This window comes from Macrobrachium nipponense, chromosome 15 (assembly GCF_015104395.2).
Source record: "Macrobrachium nipponense isolate FS-2020 chromosome 15, ASM1510439v2, whole genome shotgun sequence".
NCBI classification, from domain to species: Eukaryota; Metazoa; Arthropoda; class Malacostraca; order Decapoda; family Palaemonidae; genus Macrobrachium; species Macrobrachium nipponense.
Window position 1 is genome coordinate 18,121,828 of NC_087208.1, and position 17,500 is coordinate 18,139,327.

Here is a 17,500-nt window from a genome sequence, read left to right on the forward strand (position 1 = left end):
CTGCATTTTTATTGCTTCTCTCTCTTGATGCATTTTTCATTACTTCTCTCTCTGCCGTTTTTTTTTTTTTTTTTTTTTTTTTTTTTTTTCTCTTTTTTTTTCATCTCTCTCATACTTTTCTCTTTCTTTCTTTTCAACTTACTCACAGAGATCATTCCCCTCTAGACCAAGAAGCTTACCCAACTCAATAAACTCTTTCTGGTTCTTTCTATATTCTCCCTGTTTCAAACTGTTAGTGCTATTCTAAGCAAGGTCGCCACAATGTTACGAACCGACTAGAGAGAGAGAGGTCCGCTTCAGGTTCGATATCATTATAAACAAAAAGAATTCAACACCAAAACAGTTTGAAACTGGGGATACGAATATAGAAAGAAATACTAACACAACAAAGGTTTATTTACAAGCTTACTAACAAAGATAAATGCAGAATGGTGTCTCCTATTTACATAAAAAAGGTAAAATTTTACACTGCATGAACTGGGGGAACAGTGAGGTAATGAAAGTTCTTGCCAACCAGTTTTGCAACTCGAAGCAATAGCTTCACAAAAGGAGAACTCTAATTGTAGATGCCTTCTTGCCTCCTTATTGCAGAAAATAATGTCTACTCTTGATACTTGAAGGGCAGGAACTCTCCAAAACCTCTAGCAGAACGTTTCTTCTCTGAAGTCTTGCTTAACATCAAAATAACTCGGTCGTCCACTCCTGAAGACGACTTGACCAGAATTCTACCAATTCTCGAGCGCCTTTTTCTCTCTGATCCTTCGTTCTTCTTCTCTTATCTCACTCTGATGATCTCTCACTGATAATCTGATCTGTGGCTCTTACTGATGATCTGCCTTCTCCTACTTCGTCCCCTACGGCGAACGTCACAGACTCCCGAGATTACCGGAACAATTTAGAAGTTTCTCGACGAAGTATTGCTTCAGAAATTGCGGCGTTTCTCACGTCACGTCTGTGCCTGTCAAGTTCCACAAAACTCCTGCCGATTCTGGAACCAACATGTGAACAGGCACCTCCAACACCTGCGCGAATGCCTCCTTGCTACAGAATTTCTCGAAGATGCGTTTTCCTTTCCTTTATCTTTCTTTGCCATACAGCAATTACCATGACAGTGTTTCCATTCTCCGTATCCTACCCTGCTAGTCTCCCCCCCCCCTTTCCCACTGGGCCTTCGACGTAATCGGCAAAATTCCTCAATCTTCAGGTGAGTCTATGCGAGGAATATTCATTCGCCTTACAGACCTTTGCTTTATACTCATAAGTTATTCCCTCCGCTGCCCACCAGTCGGGATTGTCTCTGAACGGCGAGGGGATCCCCACCTCCGCCCTAATCTGGCAGAGCGGGTCTCCCTCTTCCTTCCGGCCTGAAGGAAGATGACCTCTTCCTGGTAGGGACTCATCCTTCCCTAGATACTCCTGCCTCCTAAGGATTAAGTCTCCTACAAGTAGTTTGGGATAAGTACAGTGGAACCTCGACATACGAAAGTCCCAACTTACGAAAAATTCAAGTTATGAAAGCAAATACGAAGATTTTTTTGCCTCTGCATACAAAAATAATTCAGGTTACGAAAGGTTGTTGCTGTAAAGTCTCGAGATTCGCCCGGACCGCCGAGAACAATTTTAAAACTCGCGTGCCACCAACTGAGTAGACTCGCCACCATCCTCACACTCTCCCATTGGTTCCTGTTGCTAGTCACCGCTGTAAGATCCTGTTCTCCTTTTGGTCAGCATCTCTCCCATTGTGCTCTACGTAAAGGCGTTCTTCGGCCACGTCGTCGCACCAGTGTTATCGTACGCACGCGGAATTCGTTCATTCACATACACGATTTAGTTTGTTAATGTAAATTCGTGTTAGTGATTTCGCTTTGTACTTTATCGTGTTGTGCGAGAACTTAATTAGTACTACGTACATAACTTGACCCTGGACAGGTATCGTGGGTCGTGTACGACCCAAGGAGTGTTTCAAAAAACATGTTTTTTTCCCATAAATTATCACCCATGTCAAATCTGGGTGTGATCGACCTGCAGACAGCCTGTGCACTGAGAGCTTCGACGGTGGTAAGACTTGCCTGTCTCTCTCTCCAGTGCATCCCCATTTTCTGAGAATCGCTAGGGTCGAGGCCGACCCACATGATGCTAGAAAGGTTAGTGATCGAAAATCAAAGGTATTACATGACAGTTTCTCAATGAACAGTGTGCATAGTCATGTGACTTTGTTGTGTTGGAGAGTCTAGCTGGATCCTATACCTACGTGATGCATCACCAACCGAGTGGCAGAGATGCCACATATCGCCATACTGTCCAATTTGCTTCGAGTGCCACTTTTTGCATTTTTTGTAAAAAGCAAAGTTTTTAGATAAACATCAGATATTGAGTATTATTCATTCTAATTGTGCTTGTACTTTTAGAATATGTCGGAGGATGATGTTTCTATAAAATGAATGCCTTTGTGAATGCATTATCATGTCGTAAATGCGCTCAAGGTCATGTGGCCTTCTAGTGCGAATTTCTGCTTTTTTTTTTGCGAATAGCAAAGTTATTACGTAGCTAATTCATGTTGTACTGTGTGCATAATAGCTAATTAGTGTAGTTTTTTTATATTGTAAATTGTTTCAGGATGTTTACGGGACACGTGAGCAACTCTGGGAGCGGCAGAGATGTCATATAGCAGAAATGTTGTCCAATTTCTTTCTAGTGTAATTTTTTGAAGTTTTTGTAAAAAGCAAAGTTTTTAGGTAAACGTCGGATATTGAGTATTATTCATTCTAATCGTGTTTTGTACTGTTGGAATATGTCGGAGGACGATGTTTCTATAAAATGAATGCCTTTGTGAATGCCTCCACGTACGATATGTCCTTAAGGTCACGTGACCTTCATGTGCTAATTTCTGTGTTTTTTTTGCGAAGAGCAAAGTTATTACGTAGCCAATTCATGTAGGACTGTGTGCATAATAGCTAATTAGAATAGTTTTTTTTATATTGGGAAATGTTTTACTATGCGTGTGCAGGAAACATTTTACTATGCTGTCTGTAGTAAACGCGTGCGTGACCTTGGTAGTGGCTGAGGTGCCATATCGACAATAATCCATGCGTCTTTGAATGCCCCTTTGTTTTTTTTTTTGAAAAAAGCAAAGTTATTAGATAAATGTAGCGTACTGAAATTGAACAGTGTTCGTGCTAATATAGTTTTGTTCATGTTAGCATAGTTTTGTTCATGCTAGTATAGTTTTTATAGTGGAATATGTTGTGCTCGGGGCATTGTTTGTGACGATTCCGTTTGCCTTTTTTTTTTTCAGTGCTCATTTCTAATGTTTTGCCTCTCTCTCATGCCTCTTTGATCCTTTATGTTTAGTGTTTTGTATATTCATGGGTATCTCTCTCTCTCTCATACCTCTTTGATCCTTTATGTTTAGTGTTTCATATATTCATGGGTCTCTCTCTCTCTCTCATACCTCTTTGATCCTTTATGTTTAGTGTTTTGTATATTCGTGGCTCTCTCTCTCTCTCTCTCTCTCTCATCCTTTGTTTTATGTTTCGCATATTTCTGGGCTTCTCTCTCTCTCATCCTTTGTTTTAGTGTTTTGCATATTTCTCTCTCTCTCTCTCTCTTGCCATATAAATAAATCCATCTCATCTCTGAAAGCTATAGTAAGTAAAGCGCGCTCTCTCTCTCTCATCCTTTGTTTTAGCGTTTCGCATACCGTATATTTTGGCGTATAAGTCGACCGGAAGATAAGTCGACCCCCCAATTTTGAGTAAATTTTTATGATTTTAACTAATATCGGGTATATTGGTCGACCTATAAAATGTGAGGCCAGCCGTACGCTCAAAATAAGCAGCAGGGTAAAACGTATCATATAAAATAACCTGAATGTTATTACGGTACATATGTTGCTCTACTTACCATAAGAAATACAGGTAATATACTCGGTATATTAACAAATCTGTGTAATATATAAAAGATGAATACCGGCAAATATGATTAGAAATGACGAAACGAAAGATACATTACTCCAGTGTAATGTAAACAAACAAAGCACTAATAACGTTGCATAACAGCCTACGTATATATATATGTACAAACTGCCACTCAAGTTAATGTTTTGATTGGGTTGTTAAAACGACGTGCTGGTATTTTATTATTATGTTGGAATATTCCTTGACCATTGGTTCTTCTATGGCATAAACAGGCTCATTTGAGGGAAAACGAACCTGCAGTTGATTCACCAGATTCAAACTGGGATCCTTATGATGAAACCGTGAATGATAATTTGTTTGATGAATTGTTTAATTCAAGTGACAATGATTCAAGTCACTTTGAATGATTTTAAATACATATTTACTATTAAATACAATTTTTTATTTTATTTAAAGTGATAAATAAAGATTTCATACCATGAATGTTTTTGAACAATACCCTAGTAAATACAAAACTGTCAGAGCGAACGCATCCTTCTCAATTACAGTACTACAAATGGCTACGCAATGTTTACACTTGCTGTGCGATTGGGGTTTCTTCAAGTTACTTTGATTTTTTCATTTTATTTAAGGTAATGGATGTTCTAATGTATTATTATTGTCGTATTTCAGTGTGAAATGTTTTTAATACTGGTATTTACATACATAGTTACCTCAACAAGGCTGTCTTTCTTATTAGCCAACTGTAAAACCTGGATTCCTGAACCAATATGCCAAAATAATAAAGATTCACTTTTTGTTACCGTTAGATAAGTCAACCCCCTAATTTTGGCATGATTTTTTGGGGCTAAAGGGTCGACTTATACGCCGAAATATATGGTATTTCTCTCTTTCATCCTTTATGTTTATGTTTCGTATATTTGTTTTATGCAAATCCACGTATAATTAGATAACTAAATAAACATATTGAAAATTAAAATTACATTACATTCCTCCATTTCAGGTAGCAAATTTGGCCATCGTACTTGCGTCGTGGGTGGCCCAAGTTTACTGTACATATCCATTAGGTAAGTTGCCATACCGCATATATTCTTGTTCCCTATGGAATTTGTGATATTCTGGTAGATTTTCATGCATAAATATCATATCTTATAGTAGTTAGAGCGCTTTTTATAAGAAATTTTCATGGTAAAACGAGGTCAACAAATGACCTTTATATTAGAACATGTTTTTTGGGTCAGATTTTTTATTTGATGACTGCAAAACAATGTTCAAACATCCAGCAAGCCACCATAATAGTTTATGCAAATCTACACATAATTAGGTAACTAAATAACACATTGAAAATTACATTACATTCCTCCATTTCAGGTGGTAGATGTGGCCGTCGGAGTAAGCATCGGCTGCGGCCATTTTGTTGGCAGATCCGAAAAGTAAGTTGCCATACCGCTATATATTCTTGTTCTCTATAGAATTTATGAAATTCTGGTATATTTTCATGCATAAATATAAATTTTTCTTCTTATAGTAGTTACAGCCATTTTTATAAGAAATTTTCATGATGAAAATAGCAGGTAAAAAAGTGACCTTTAGATTTGGCCTCTGATATAACAGCTTTCATCATCTTTGTCCAAATATTTTTACATAATTACGTTTTAGGATAATATGACTTTATTCTGCATAAAAATCAGCCACTTCCTAATTCATTTAGGTACCCAAAACAATTCGTGAAAATTTGGCTTTTTTGGGGGGCCAAAAAAATTTACCCTTTTTTTCTCTTTTCAGATTTTGACCTCTATGGGTCCGACACCTTTTCTGGCTATGGCACAATGTAAATTATAGTTTTAGGAAGGATTCCCTCAATTTATTTTCTTATATAGGCTATTTTGTAATTTTTATAAATATTTTGTTTTTTGTAAATTATTTTTTGGTATATACTTATTTTTTTTAAATATTCGTAATAAATCTTAAATTTGTAGATGGGTATTATTTACCTCTTCAGTAGTATAGTATTATCTTTAAACTAATTTTAGAAATTATAATGTACAGCAAAAATGAAGTTACTAATTTTTGGCAAATTTTTCTAGACGCTCGGGTCAAGGCCGACCCACGAAACCTTTAACCAGGTAGCGAAATAGTGACACCTGTTTAAGAGATGGTTGGCAACTAGTGAAGGAGAACGAGAGTCAAGGGGGGACTAACCGGAAACATGATCTTAGAGCGAAAGAGACAAATTTCCGTGTAAGAGATAAAAGTTTTAGTACTTGTCCAGAAAGAAGGTTCCGTTTTACCTTATAAGTTCGAAGGTCCTTTTTCAGTGTTAGAGGAGAGGGGAAATATACATTATAAAGAATTAATATGGGTAAGAGTAGAGCAAAGGCAATGAATGTAAACTTGCTTCAGAATTATAAAGAACACCCCGTACCATGGCCACTGCCAGTGATCGATGTGACAGTGTTACTGAGAGAAATTAGTTTTGAGAAAACACAAGAGGTGTTTTAGCCTTTCAAAGTTTTAATCAGAGTTCAGAAAACGGAAAAAGTAAGAGAAAAGGATAATGTGATAGCTAATAGCCTCTCTAGAGTTTTCAGAATGAGTAGCCTAATGACCGTTTTCTGTTTTCGTACGGATGAGTGTGTGAGTGGAGAAGCGTGAGTGTTTGATTGGATTAAAGCTTTATGCAGAATAGTCCCTTGCTGTTTAATTCTTGTTTCTCTTTAGAACAAAAATAAAATCAGTTGATTTCATTTTTTTCTCTTTTTTTTTTTTTGGGAGGGGACGTTGTCATGGTAATTGCTGTATAGCAAAGAAAGATAAAGGAAAGGAAAACGCATCTTTGAGAAATTCTGCAGCAAGGAGGCATTCGCGCAGGTGTTGGAGGTGCCTGTTCCCATGATGGTTCTAGAATCGGCAGGAGTTTTGTGGAACTTGACAGGCACCGACGTGACGTGAGAAACGCCGCGACTTCTGATGCAATACTTCGTCGAGAAACTTCTAAATCGTTCCGGTAATCTCGGGAGTCTGTGACGTTCGCCGTAGGCCCCGCCCCCAGAATGCCGTATAGATACGACGGACGAAGTAGGAGAAGGCAGATCATCAGTAAGAGCCACAGATCAGATTATCAGTGAGAGATCAGCAGTAGAGATCATCAGAGTGAGATAAGAGAAGAAGAACAAAAGATCAGAGAGAAAAGACACTTGAGAATTGGTCAAATTCTGGTCAAGTCGTCTTCAGGAGTGGACGACCGAGTTATTTCGACGTTGAGCAAGACTTCAGAGAAGAAACGTTCTGCTAGAGGTTTTGGAGAGTTTCCTGCCCTTCAAGTATCAAGAGTAGACATTATTTTCTGCAATAAGGAGGCAAGAAGGTGTCTACAATTAGAGCTCACCTTTTGTGAAGCCATCGCTTCGAGTCGCAAAACTGGTCGGCAAGTACTTTCATTACCTCACTGTTCCCCCAGATTTTACCTTTTTTATGTAAATAGGAGACACCATTCTGCATTTATCTTTGTTAGTAAGCTTTGTTAGTAAGCTATGAAGGACGGCACGAATTTGAAAGTTAGTTCACTCCATCCCCTTGAGTGGGACACCTGGTAGGAGAGCCCATGAAGCTCCCCCACCCTCTTGGAGGATGCTAAACCCAAGAGGAAGACCGTCTTGAGTGTGAGCTCTCAGTCTGTAATATCCTTGAGCAGCTCCAAGGGGGACTTTTTCAGAGGAGGGGGCCAGGGGGGGACCTTCTGGGCCACTTCCCCATTTGAAGGGGGGGGGAAAACGATTAAAAGGGACCTGGGGGGCACGTCTGTTCGAATCCCCTAATAAGTAGGGAGATGTCTTTGTATTCCCCAGATCTACACCTCTCTGATAGAAGACCTGGCTCAAGGCCGCCCTGACTCCTTTGATAGCTGCGATGGAGAGCCCCTTGTCGTCCCTCAGATGGACAAGGAATTTCGTGACATGGGGAATCTTGGCTTGTAGGGGGCCCAGGTTCTGCCCCTTGCACCAGGCCCCGAAGAGCTTCCACTTTGCTTGGTAAACCGCTGCGGACGACTTCCTAAGGCATCCCAACATTCAGGAGGCCACCTTCTTATTAAGGAGGAACTCGATAGCCTCCACCCGTGAGCAGAGGGCGCCCAGGCCCTCGTGGAACCTCTCGAAGTGGGGCTGTCTTAGAAGGTCCGGCCTTTGCGGGAGTTCCCAGGGTTCTTGAATGGACATCTCCAGGAGGTCCGGGAACCAGTCCCTGTTGGGCCACCTGGGGGCTACGAGGGTCATGACCGTGGCTTTGGAGGTTTGGAGACGATTGAGTACCTGCCTGAGGACTCCAAAGGGGGGAAAGGCGTAGAAGTCTAGTCTGTCCCAGGGGTGCTGGAACTCAGTCTTCCCACACCACTTTCGGGTCCGGGACCGGGGAGCAGAACACCAGGAGCTTGCGGTTTAGGCTTGTTGCGAACAAATCCACGGAGGGGGAGCCCCACCTCCCGATCAGCTTGCCCGCTACTGCCAGGTGTAGGGACCATTCCGCCTCTAGGACCTGCCCTTGTCTGCTGAGTCCGTCGGCGATCATGTTCCTTTTCCCCGGAATGAACCTTGCTGACAGTGAGATCCCGGCATTCTCCACCCACTCCAGAACGGTCTCTGCCTGATCGCACAGGGGTTGCGATCTCAGACCCCCTGCTTTTTTACATAAGCAACGACAGTGGCGTTGTCACACATGACTACCATTCTTGTTCCTCAGGCTGTTTTCAAAGGCTTGGAGCGCTTTGAGGATGGACAGGAGCTCCAGGTTGTTGATATGGAGTCCTTGCTCCCGTTCCGACCACTCTCCCCCCTCACCTCTGCCTGTAGGTGGGCTCCCCAGGCCCCCTCGATATGTCTGTGAAAAGGAGCATCTCCAGAGGGACATCCACAAGTGGAAACCCCCGCTGGAGGTTCGTGTCATCCAACCACCAGCGAAGGGCCTCCACCATCGACTGAGAGGGTTCTATCAACTCCCGTCGGTTCTTCCCGTCTGAGGCCCATCCGTCCTTAAAGTTCCACTGAACGGGCCTCATCTTCAGCCTTCCCTGGGGTACTAGCTTCTCCAGGGAGATGAGGTGGCCTATCAGCCTCTGCCATACTCGAGCTGGTCGGGGTGTGGTGGTCTGGAAGGGGGTCGCTACATCCCTGAAGTTGGAAATCCGATCCTCCAACAGGAACGCCTGGCCCTTACTGTATCCAGGTCCATACCCAAGTACACCATCTTGTTGGTGGGCTCCAGGTACGACTTCTCCCAGTTCAAAACGATACATAGATGAGAGCAGAGGGTCAGGAGTTCATCCCTCTGCTCCCTTAAGCAATCCTTTGAGGAGGAAAGGAGTAGCCAATCATCCAGGTACCGCAGGAGGCACATGCCCTTCTTGTCGGACCAGGCGGACACGAGGGAGAATATCTTGTGAAAACCTGCGGTGCCATGGACAGGTCAAAACAGAGGGTTCTGAACTGGTATGTGGCTCCCTCCCACCTTACGCAGAGGTACTTCCTGCTGGAGGGGGGTGTACTGGGATCTGGAAGTACGCGTCCTTGAGGTCGAGGGACAGCATGTAGTCCCCTTCCACCCTCAGGGCCACCAGAACAGAGCGAGGGTCTCCATCTTGAATTCCGTCTTGAGGACATACTTATTGAGGGTAGATAGGTCGATTACTGATCTCCATCCACCTGACGCCTTCGCCACCAGGAATAGGCGGCTGAAGAACCCTGGGGAGTGGGTGGTCACTCACTGGAGGGCTCCCTTCTCCAACAGAGATAGGACCTCCAGCCGAAGAGCCTCCCTGTGACTAGGGATCTGGGGGCTGGAACGCCACCCCGCTGTCAATTCCTCTGCCTGGCTTTGGCAGCTGGAAAAGCTTCAGGGAGCCCAGGGCCCTCAGGGAATTCTTGGGTCCTGCCACCACATCCTCCACTTGTGCCAGTGCGTAAAGGGCCCGGGAAAGGGATAGGGAAGGTTTGGACTCCACCTTCCCCCATGAAAAGGCAATCTACCGCCAAAGTCTCCTGGAGTCGAAAGGGGAAGGAGGTTCTGCCAAACCGTTCTGTGCCCGGATAATCCCGAGAACCCTACGGAATGCTGAGCCTTCATCCATGGCCCCTTGGACTCCAGAGAGTTCTGGAGACTGTTGAGCACAAAGGTGCCCTCCTCCAAGTCTTCTCTTGCTATGGAGGACCCCGCCACCGGTTGCGGGGATGGGGGAGGAGTGGGTTGTCGGACTGAACCGGCGCCTTCTATTACTAACTGAGGCGCCCCCAGGGGCGAAGGGCCCTCCCCACCTGGAAGGGCCGTCATGGACCGCCTCCTGGACGAAGGGGGAGCCCTGCTGGTGGGGCGCTGGAGCGGTGCGCTCCGCTCCTCCTGCGTGACGGGAGGGAGCGGAGGTCTTGAGCCGGAAGGAGCCCGGTCGACAGGAGCCAGGGCCGCTGGGGCCACTGGAACCGACACGGGATCCACCGGAGCCGCAGGGGGACACCCCTGGGAGGGGGAGGCCCCCCCCCCCTTGGGGGGACCTCGAGGGAGTGGTGTGCTTGGGAACCGATCACGGGGACCGGGAGGTCCGCGAGCGATGACGTCTACGGCGTGAGTCGTCCCGGTGACAGTTGCTCCTACTCCAACCCCTGTGGTCCCGGTTACAAGAGAGAGATCTGGACCTGAGGTCCGGGGAGGAGAAAGAATGACCTCGACTCCTCTCGTAGTACCTCCTCCTGGAACGGTAACACTTCCTCGAAGATCTGAACGAGGAACTGCCCGACGATGATCTCCCTACCGAAGATCCGCCTCTCCTCCTGTCTCTTCTGCGGCGACTCCTGTCCCGGGGTGAGCGGGAGGAGCGGGCGGGGTGATTGGAGTGAGAGCAAATGGGGAGGGTCTCCCTCCGGGAGCTCCTCCTGCCAACGAAAGCCTCTGTCCCAGTGGGGGGAAAGGAGGGGCCCGAAAGTGGGAACGACTCCTCCCTTGGGGGGGACCTAGGTGGCGTACGGGGAGTGCCCGACCAGGGGCCGGGGGGACACCCGAAGAATCCATCGGCTCCCGACGTCTACCTGGACGATCCCCCACCTACGGGGAGGTGGCTGGGAGCGCGGAGGAGGAGGAGGCGAGTCCAACGGGGATCCTGGGGGGGTCAAGTGGCCCACTCTGCGGCTGGTGTTGAGCTCTTGGAGGTGCGAAGCGCCGCAACCAACGCATCCATGGATGGCACGCCCTGCAAGCCACCACGAACCCAGCACCAAGCAAAAAAGAACTGTCCGCCTGTACACCTCTCATCACAGACTTCTCGGGTCCCGCCATTTGCGGAGACCTGGCAATGGACTCACCTAGGTCCCCTTGCTGGGAGGGGACGGGGGAACACTCCTGACGCCCTTCCGGAGAATCCTGAGAAGGAGCAGGCGACGGCGAAGGGCCTCCCGGGCCACGGGTCATGCTCCTACTCCGTGGATCCACCGAGGAAGCCTTCTTGGCTGGAGCATGAGGTTTCTTGTGCTTGGTAGCGGCCAGATCCCATTGATGATCCGACCACGCGACACACTCATCACATGTAGCTTCCCTCGAACAAGGGCGACCCCGACTCCTACTACATAAAGTGTGGGGATCGATTTTAAGAGGTGAAAGGAAGGACTCACAGGTCCTGCCCTCTGGACCTGGGCAAGAGGGCCTGGGCAACACCGTTGCGATGAAGCTTTCAAAAGAACCTAAAGACCACACACATGCGGCACACACACCACACACAAGGAAAGACAAAGGGAAACGGGCCGGTAAATGGATGACGAGCTGGAGCGTGTAAACGCTACAGCGACCAGGAAAGGACTGCAGGTCAGAGGTCATGATCTTCGACCCTGGGGCATACCTGGCTGGGGGTCAGGAGGGAATAACCGGTTTTTTCTGGTCAGTACCGGATTGACATCCAGGATTCTCCTACAAGTAATTTGGGGTAAGTATACGGCGTCGGAACAAATGATAGTAACAGTAAAATAAATCAAGACCATTAATTTTTACAATGTCTTAGAAGTGGTCCCTTTCATTTACCCCATGGATTTTTTATGAAAAGCCAATATGATCTAATCCCTGTATCTACAGACTGCAGAGTAACACTTAATATGAAGCATTTTTTATGGGAATGTTCAAAATACAATCGACAATGAAATTAAAGTTTTGGAAACTGATGTTATAAGAAATTTTGTCAGTTTATGACTATTACTATCAATGTTTTTTAGCAAATCTGTTTAGTTCTTACAGAGCATGCACAAAGGATTTCTTCATTAATGAAAAAGTTAAGATTTTATTAAATCGCAGCTCTTAAAATTTTATGACTGAATTGATCGAAAATGATGGGGATTGACAAAATATCTTAAACTGACTTGCTTAAAAAACTAGACATTCATTGTTGATTTTGGGTATTCAAACTAAAGATATTCAACAGTTAATGTTACTCAACAGTCTGTAAATACTGTCACACCTCGGTTAACAGACATCTTACTTGACTTGCAATTTGATTAATTGATTCAAAAGGAAATAATAGAAAAATGTTAAAGTGGTGTATGAAAAAATGTTAAAGTGGTGTATGAACCTTTGAACTAGAAAATAAATATGGGATGGCTAAACCAACAATTTCTATTATATCATAAAATGTAGAAAGGCCATCAAAGGAACTGATGTTTCTAAGCGAGTGAAATATGTCATAAGCACAGGTCTCAGACAATTTAAGCAGAAAGAGAAATAGTTGTTAGTTTCGATAAGCGAGAAACAATTGGCTGGTGATAGTGTTTCTGAGGATATCTTATGCTTAAAGTGAGACATCTGCTGCTGATTTCCTTGAAACCACCCCTGGAAAGAGACCTTCCTCCTCTTCACCTTCCTCTCCACCAGCCACTTAAGCCATTAACTCTCCAAGTTACAGGAAAAATGGAAACAATATTGCATGTATTTCATCTATGTATTTTAATTTTTGTTCTTTTATATACACTTTCTGCAAGCTCAGCTCTTAAATTAGAGTTGGAATGCTTTTATTTATTATATTTTTGGAGATATGGAACAGATTAATCCAATTCCCATGACATGTATTTATGGAAAAAATTTCTTAGTTAAAGGACAGCCTTCTGGAACATCCTAAGTAACTTAATCGAGGCATGCCTGTATAAAATTAATCTAATAATACTGTACTGTTATGATGATAATTATAAGAACAATAGTAGTAATTATGATAAAGTTGTTCAAGAAAACAATACGTATTATTTCATGGGGTCAAACTGGGAAGTACTAACCACCTGGCACAATATTAACCCACAGTAGTGAGCATTGGGGATAATGTAAGCCTCAGAGACCCCATTCTATGCATATATGACCTGGGAGTGATTTTAGAAGCCATTGATTATTTTTTTGGGGGAAAAATATGTCCTATATGCCATCAAATACTGTTAAGAGTCCTAGTTTGATTCACAGAGGGTAATGATGTGTAGATACCAACCAGAATCAAAGTGCTCCTTATTGCAAAGCCATGAAAGTATCAATATAGGTGAGTAATTTTGAAATTTATAGTTAATTAGATTTTATTACAAATATGAGAATGTATAAGAAATATATTCTATATTTTTCTTCATTCCATAAACGTTATACAATTTAGGATTTAAAGATGCTGGATTTAGAGAGACCACCCATAGCCAAAAATGTAACTACTATTAAGAAGGTTATGATTCAGCTACTTTTCTTTTAAAGCTGTACTCACTGATTTGCCACTCAATATTCTGTATGTCAACCGGCTCCTTCATTGTCCTCTCCTTGAAAAAAATTCTATCCTTATGGTCCACAAGTATAATGGTGGTAGTTCTGCACAGAGAAAATATTTTAGTTACTTATGTAAATGAAAATAAAGAATTCAAATAAGCAAATACAGTGGACCCCCATATTCGCATTCTCTGGATTTGCGGACTCTCACATTCGTGGATTTCTCTCTGGAACATTTTCTGCATTATTCGCTGAAAATTTGCCTATTTGCGGCATTTTTCTATGAGAAATATCCACAAATTCCTGCTTTTATTTATCAATGTCATCATAAAATGCACTTTTTGAAATACAACAATTAAAAAAACAAAGTATAAAAATTTTAAGTGGGTTTTTCTTGAGTTTTAACTAACAAAACAGGTTTAAAGCATTTTTATAGGGGTTCTAACTATTCACAAGGGATTGGTACGCATCCCCCGTGAATACGGGGGGACCACTGTATATGTGAACAAAGACAAAATAAATATATAAACAATATATAACATACAGGCAGTCCCCAGTTATTGGTGGAGTCTGTTAATGTCAATCTGGTTTCAAGGCGCTTGTCTAGTGCCATAAAATCGGCAATTTATGGCGCCATAACAGACAAATTTTTGGTTAGCAGCACCTAACAGAGGTGCCATGAGCTGAAACTCGCCTCCATGTGCGCCATAATGGCTGAGTTTTGGTTAATGGCGGTTTTCGCTTATCAGCACCCCGCTGAGAACGGACGCCTGCCGATAATCGAGGTGTCAAATGTGTTTGTTGTCCAAGAGTATGCTCTCGATCTTGTGTTTACATATTGCTAAAATGTAAGTTGTGGTATTCATAAGAACGCTCCCAATTTGTTTACAGTATTGATATGTTTAACTTAAAGGAGTTCAAATTGAATAATTGCTACACATTCCTTATATGACAATTATAGTGTGTTTAATCAGGTAAATTGTGTTTTGTGTTGTAAAAAAAACTGGCTTCCCCTTTGCTCGGATGATCACATTTGAAAGTTTCCCCATACCCTGTGCCTTATCACCCACACCCTGTTTTTGTCATATTTATGCCCTCTTATTTTCAGTGTTTACTGCTAATTTTGATATTGAGACTGCAAATTGCTGTACCAATATGTTAGTGTATCTTGTCTCTACTGTTATTGTGAATATTTGAGTGAACTGATTCATAAACAAGAATATGGACCTGCTGTGATCTCCCTGAGCTGTTTTTGAAATTTGAATCTTTGAGAGAGGAATAAAGGAACGAGAGAGAATGAGTACATTTCCTTTCTCCTGAGGTTTGTTTTTTTGAATCCCTGAGGACATTATGTCTCACCCACAGGGACTTCTGGACCAAACCGACATGCAACATGAGGATTGCCTGTATATATAAAATATAAACAGTTGGCCCTGCTTTTGCGGACTCACGATTTATAAACTCGCCAATTAGCAGATTTTTCTAAGGAATATATATATATATATATATATATATATATATATATATATATATATATATATATATATATATATATATACATACAGTAGTACCTCGAGATACAAAAGGCTCAACTTACGAAAAATCCAAGTTACGAAAGCCAATGCGAAAAATTTTACTGCTCTACATACGAAAAGTTTTTCAAGATACGAAAGGTTTCTGAAAGTCCGAGATTCGCCGATAACAATTTTGAAAACTCGCACCGCACGCCGCCATCTTAGTGCTAGTAGATTCGCCACCATCCTCCTGCTCTCCCATTGGTTCCTGATGCTAGCCAAGCCATGAGATCCTTCTCTCTGATTGGACAGCATCCCTCCCATCATGCATCTTCTATACGTACGCGCTGGCGTCCCTTAGGCTCGGCCACTCCGCACCCGAAACTTTTACCGTACGCAATCGGCATTCGTTCGCTGGCCCAACGATTTCGTTTAGTAACGTAAATTCGTTAGTGATTTCGTTGCAGTACATATTATCGTGTTGTGCGAAGACTGTATATTGTGTAACTTAACGTAAATTAATGTAGTCATGTGTCCCAAGAAAGTTGAAATTCACGGAAAGAAGCGCATGCTCTCTTTGGAGACAAAGATGGAGATCATAAAGAAGTACGAAGCTGGTATGCGATTGAGTGTGATCGCAAAGGAATACGGCAGTAATCCGTCGACAATAGGCACCATCCTTAAACAGAAGGATGCCATCAAAGCAGCTACACCATCGAAGGGCATCACTATTTTGTCCAGCAAGAGGAGCCATGTGCACGGACGAGGACTGGAAAACGGGCTGCTCCTCATCTGGATAAAAAGACAAAGAAATCGCTGGCGATACAGTAACGGAGACAGCAATCGCTCACAAGGCCAGTGCTATTTTCAGCGATTTGATTGCGCAGGCGGAAGACGAGGGAGGGGAAGGACTTCAACGCCAACCCCAGAGTTCAAGGCTTCGCATGGCTGGTTCGAGAAATTTCGTAAACGGACTGGCATCCATTCGGTGGTGCGTCATGGGGGAGGCTGCCAGCTCGGACACGAAAGCGGCCGAAGCCTTTAAAAAGACGTTCGACGAGATGATACCAAGGAAGGCTACAGTTCTCAGCAAGTCTTCAACTGTGATGAGACTGGCCTTTTTTGGAAAAAAAATGCCTCGTCGGACATACATCACGGAGGAAGAGAAGAAGCTACCCGGGCATAAGCCTATGAAAGACAGGCTTATGCTCGCACTTTGTTCGAATGCCAGTGGGGATTGCAAGGTGAAGCCCCTACTTGTCTATCATCCAGACACTCCTCGAGCCTTCAAGGCCCACAAAGTGTTGAAGGAGAAGCTTCCAGTGATGTGGAGGGCTAATGCAAAAGCCTGGGTAACGAGGCTTTTGTTCACGGAGTGGGTTAAATCTGTGTTTCGGCCCGACTGTGAAGAGTTTTTTTGGAAGAGAAGCGGATCCCCCTGAAATGTCTGCTGGCGTTGGAAAATGCCCCTCCCCACCCTCCTAGCCTCGAGGAAGATATCCTAGCGGAGTATTCCTTCGTTAAGATTCTTTTTCTTCTGCTCAACACCACCCCTCTCCTCCAGCCCATGGACCAGCAAGTGATAGCGAACTTTAAGAAGCTGTACACGAACATCTTTTCAAGAGATGTTTCGACATCACCGATACCACAAACCTCACCTTGCGTCAATTTTGGAAGGAAGCATTTCGACATCGTCATTTGCATCCGACTCATTGACCTAGCTTGGCAGGAGGTTTGCGAGGCGAACCTTGAATTCCTCGTGGAGGAAACTCTGGCCTGATGCCGTATCCGCCAGAGACTTCGAGGGATTCGACGTGGGCGAAGCTGGTACTGCAGAGTCAGAAAACAGTTGATGATCCCGAAACTGTTTTGGAACCAGATCTGATGAGATCGTTGCACTCGGCAAGTCCATGGGGCTGGTCGTCGACGAGGACGACATCAACGACCTTCTCGAGGAGCACCAAGAGGAGCTTACGACAGATGCCTGAAGGAGTTGGAGGCCATGCAACTTAAACGTCGTTCAAGAGGAGTTCTCTAGCAGCGGCGAGGAAGAGGAGGAGGAGCCTATGACAACGGCAGAAAGTAAGGAATATTCTAGGCGCTTTTCATAAAGTGCAATTGTTTATCGAAAAAAGACACCCCAAAAAGGCTCACACAGGTCGTATGCTTGCGCAGTTCGATGACGTTTGCTTTTTGTCGTTTCAGGAACATTGTGAAAAAGTAGGCAGAAGCAATCTTCCTTGGATCGTTATTTTTTAAGAGGCCTCAGCATTAGCAGGAGTAAGCAAAAAGGAAGAACCAAGTGATAAAAAACAGAAAGTT

General features: G+C 43.7%; 1 protein-coding gene across 1 annotated transcript in view; it reads right to left on the reverse strand.

The window, feature by feature from the left end:
- Window positions 1–12,862: 12,862 nt before the first annotated feature.
- Window positions 12,863–17,500, reverse strand: part of LOC135227009 (transport and Golgi organization 2 homolog) — a gene marked incomplete in the record, with an annotated part of 84,764 nt that continues 80,126 nt past the window's right edge. Inside the window, 1 exon segment of the mRNA XM_064266766.1 lies at window positions 12,863–13,766. Within this exon segment, the coding sequence (XP_064122836.1) occupies window positions 13,628–13,766 (139 nt within the window).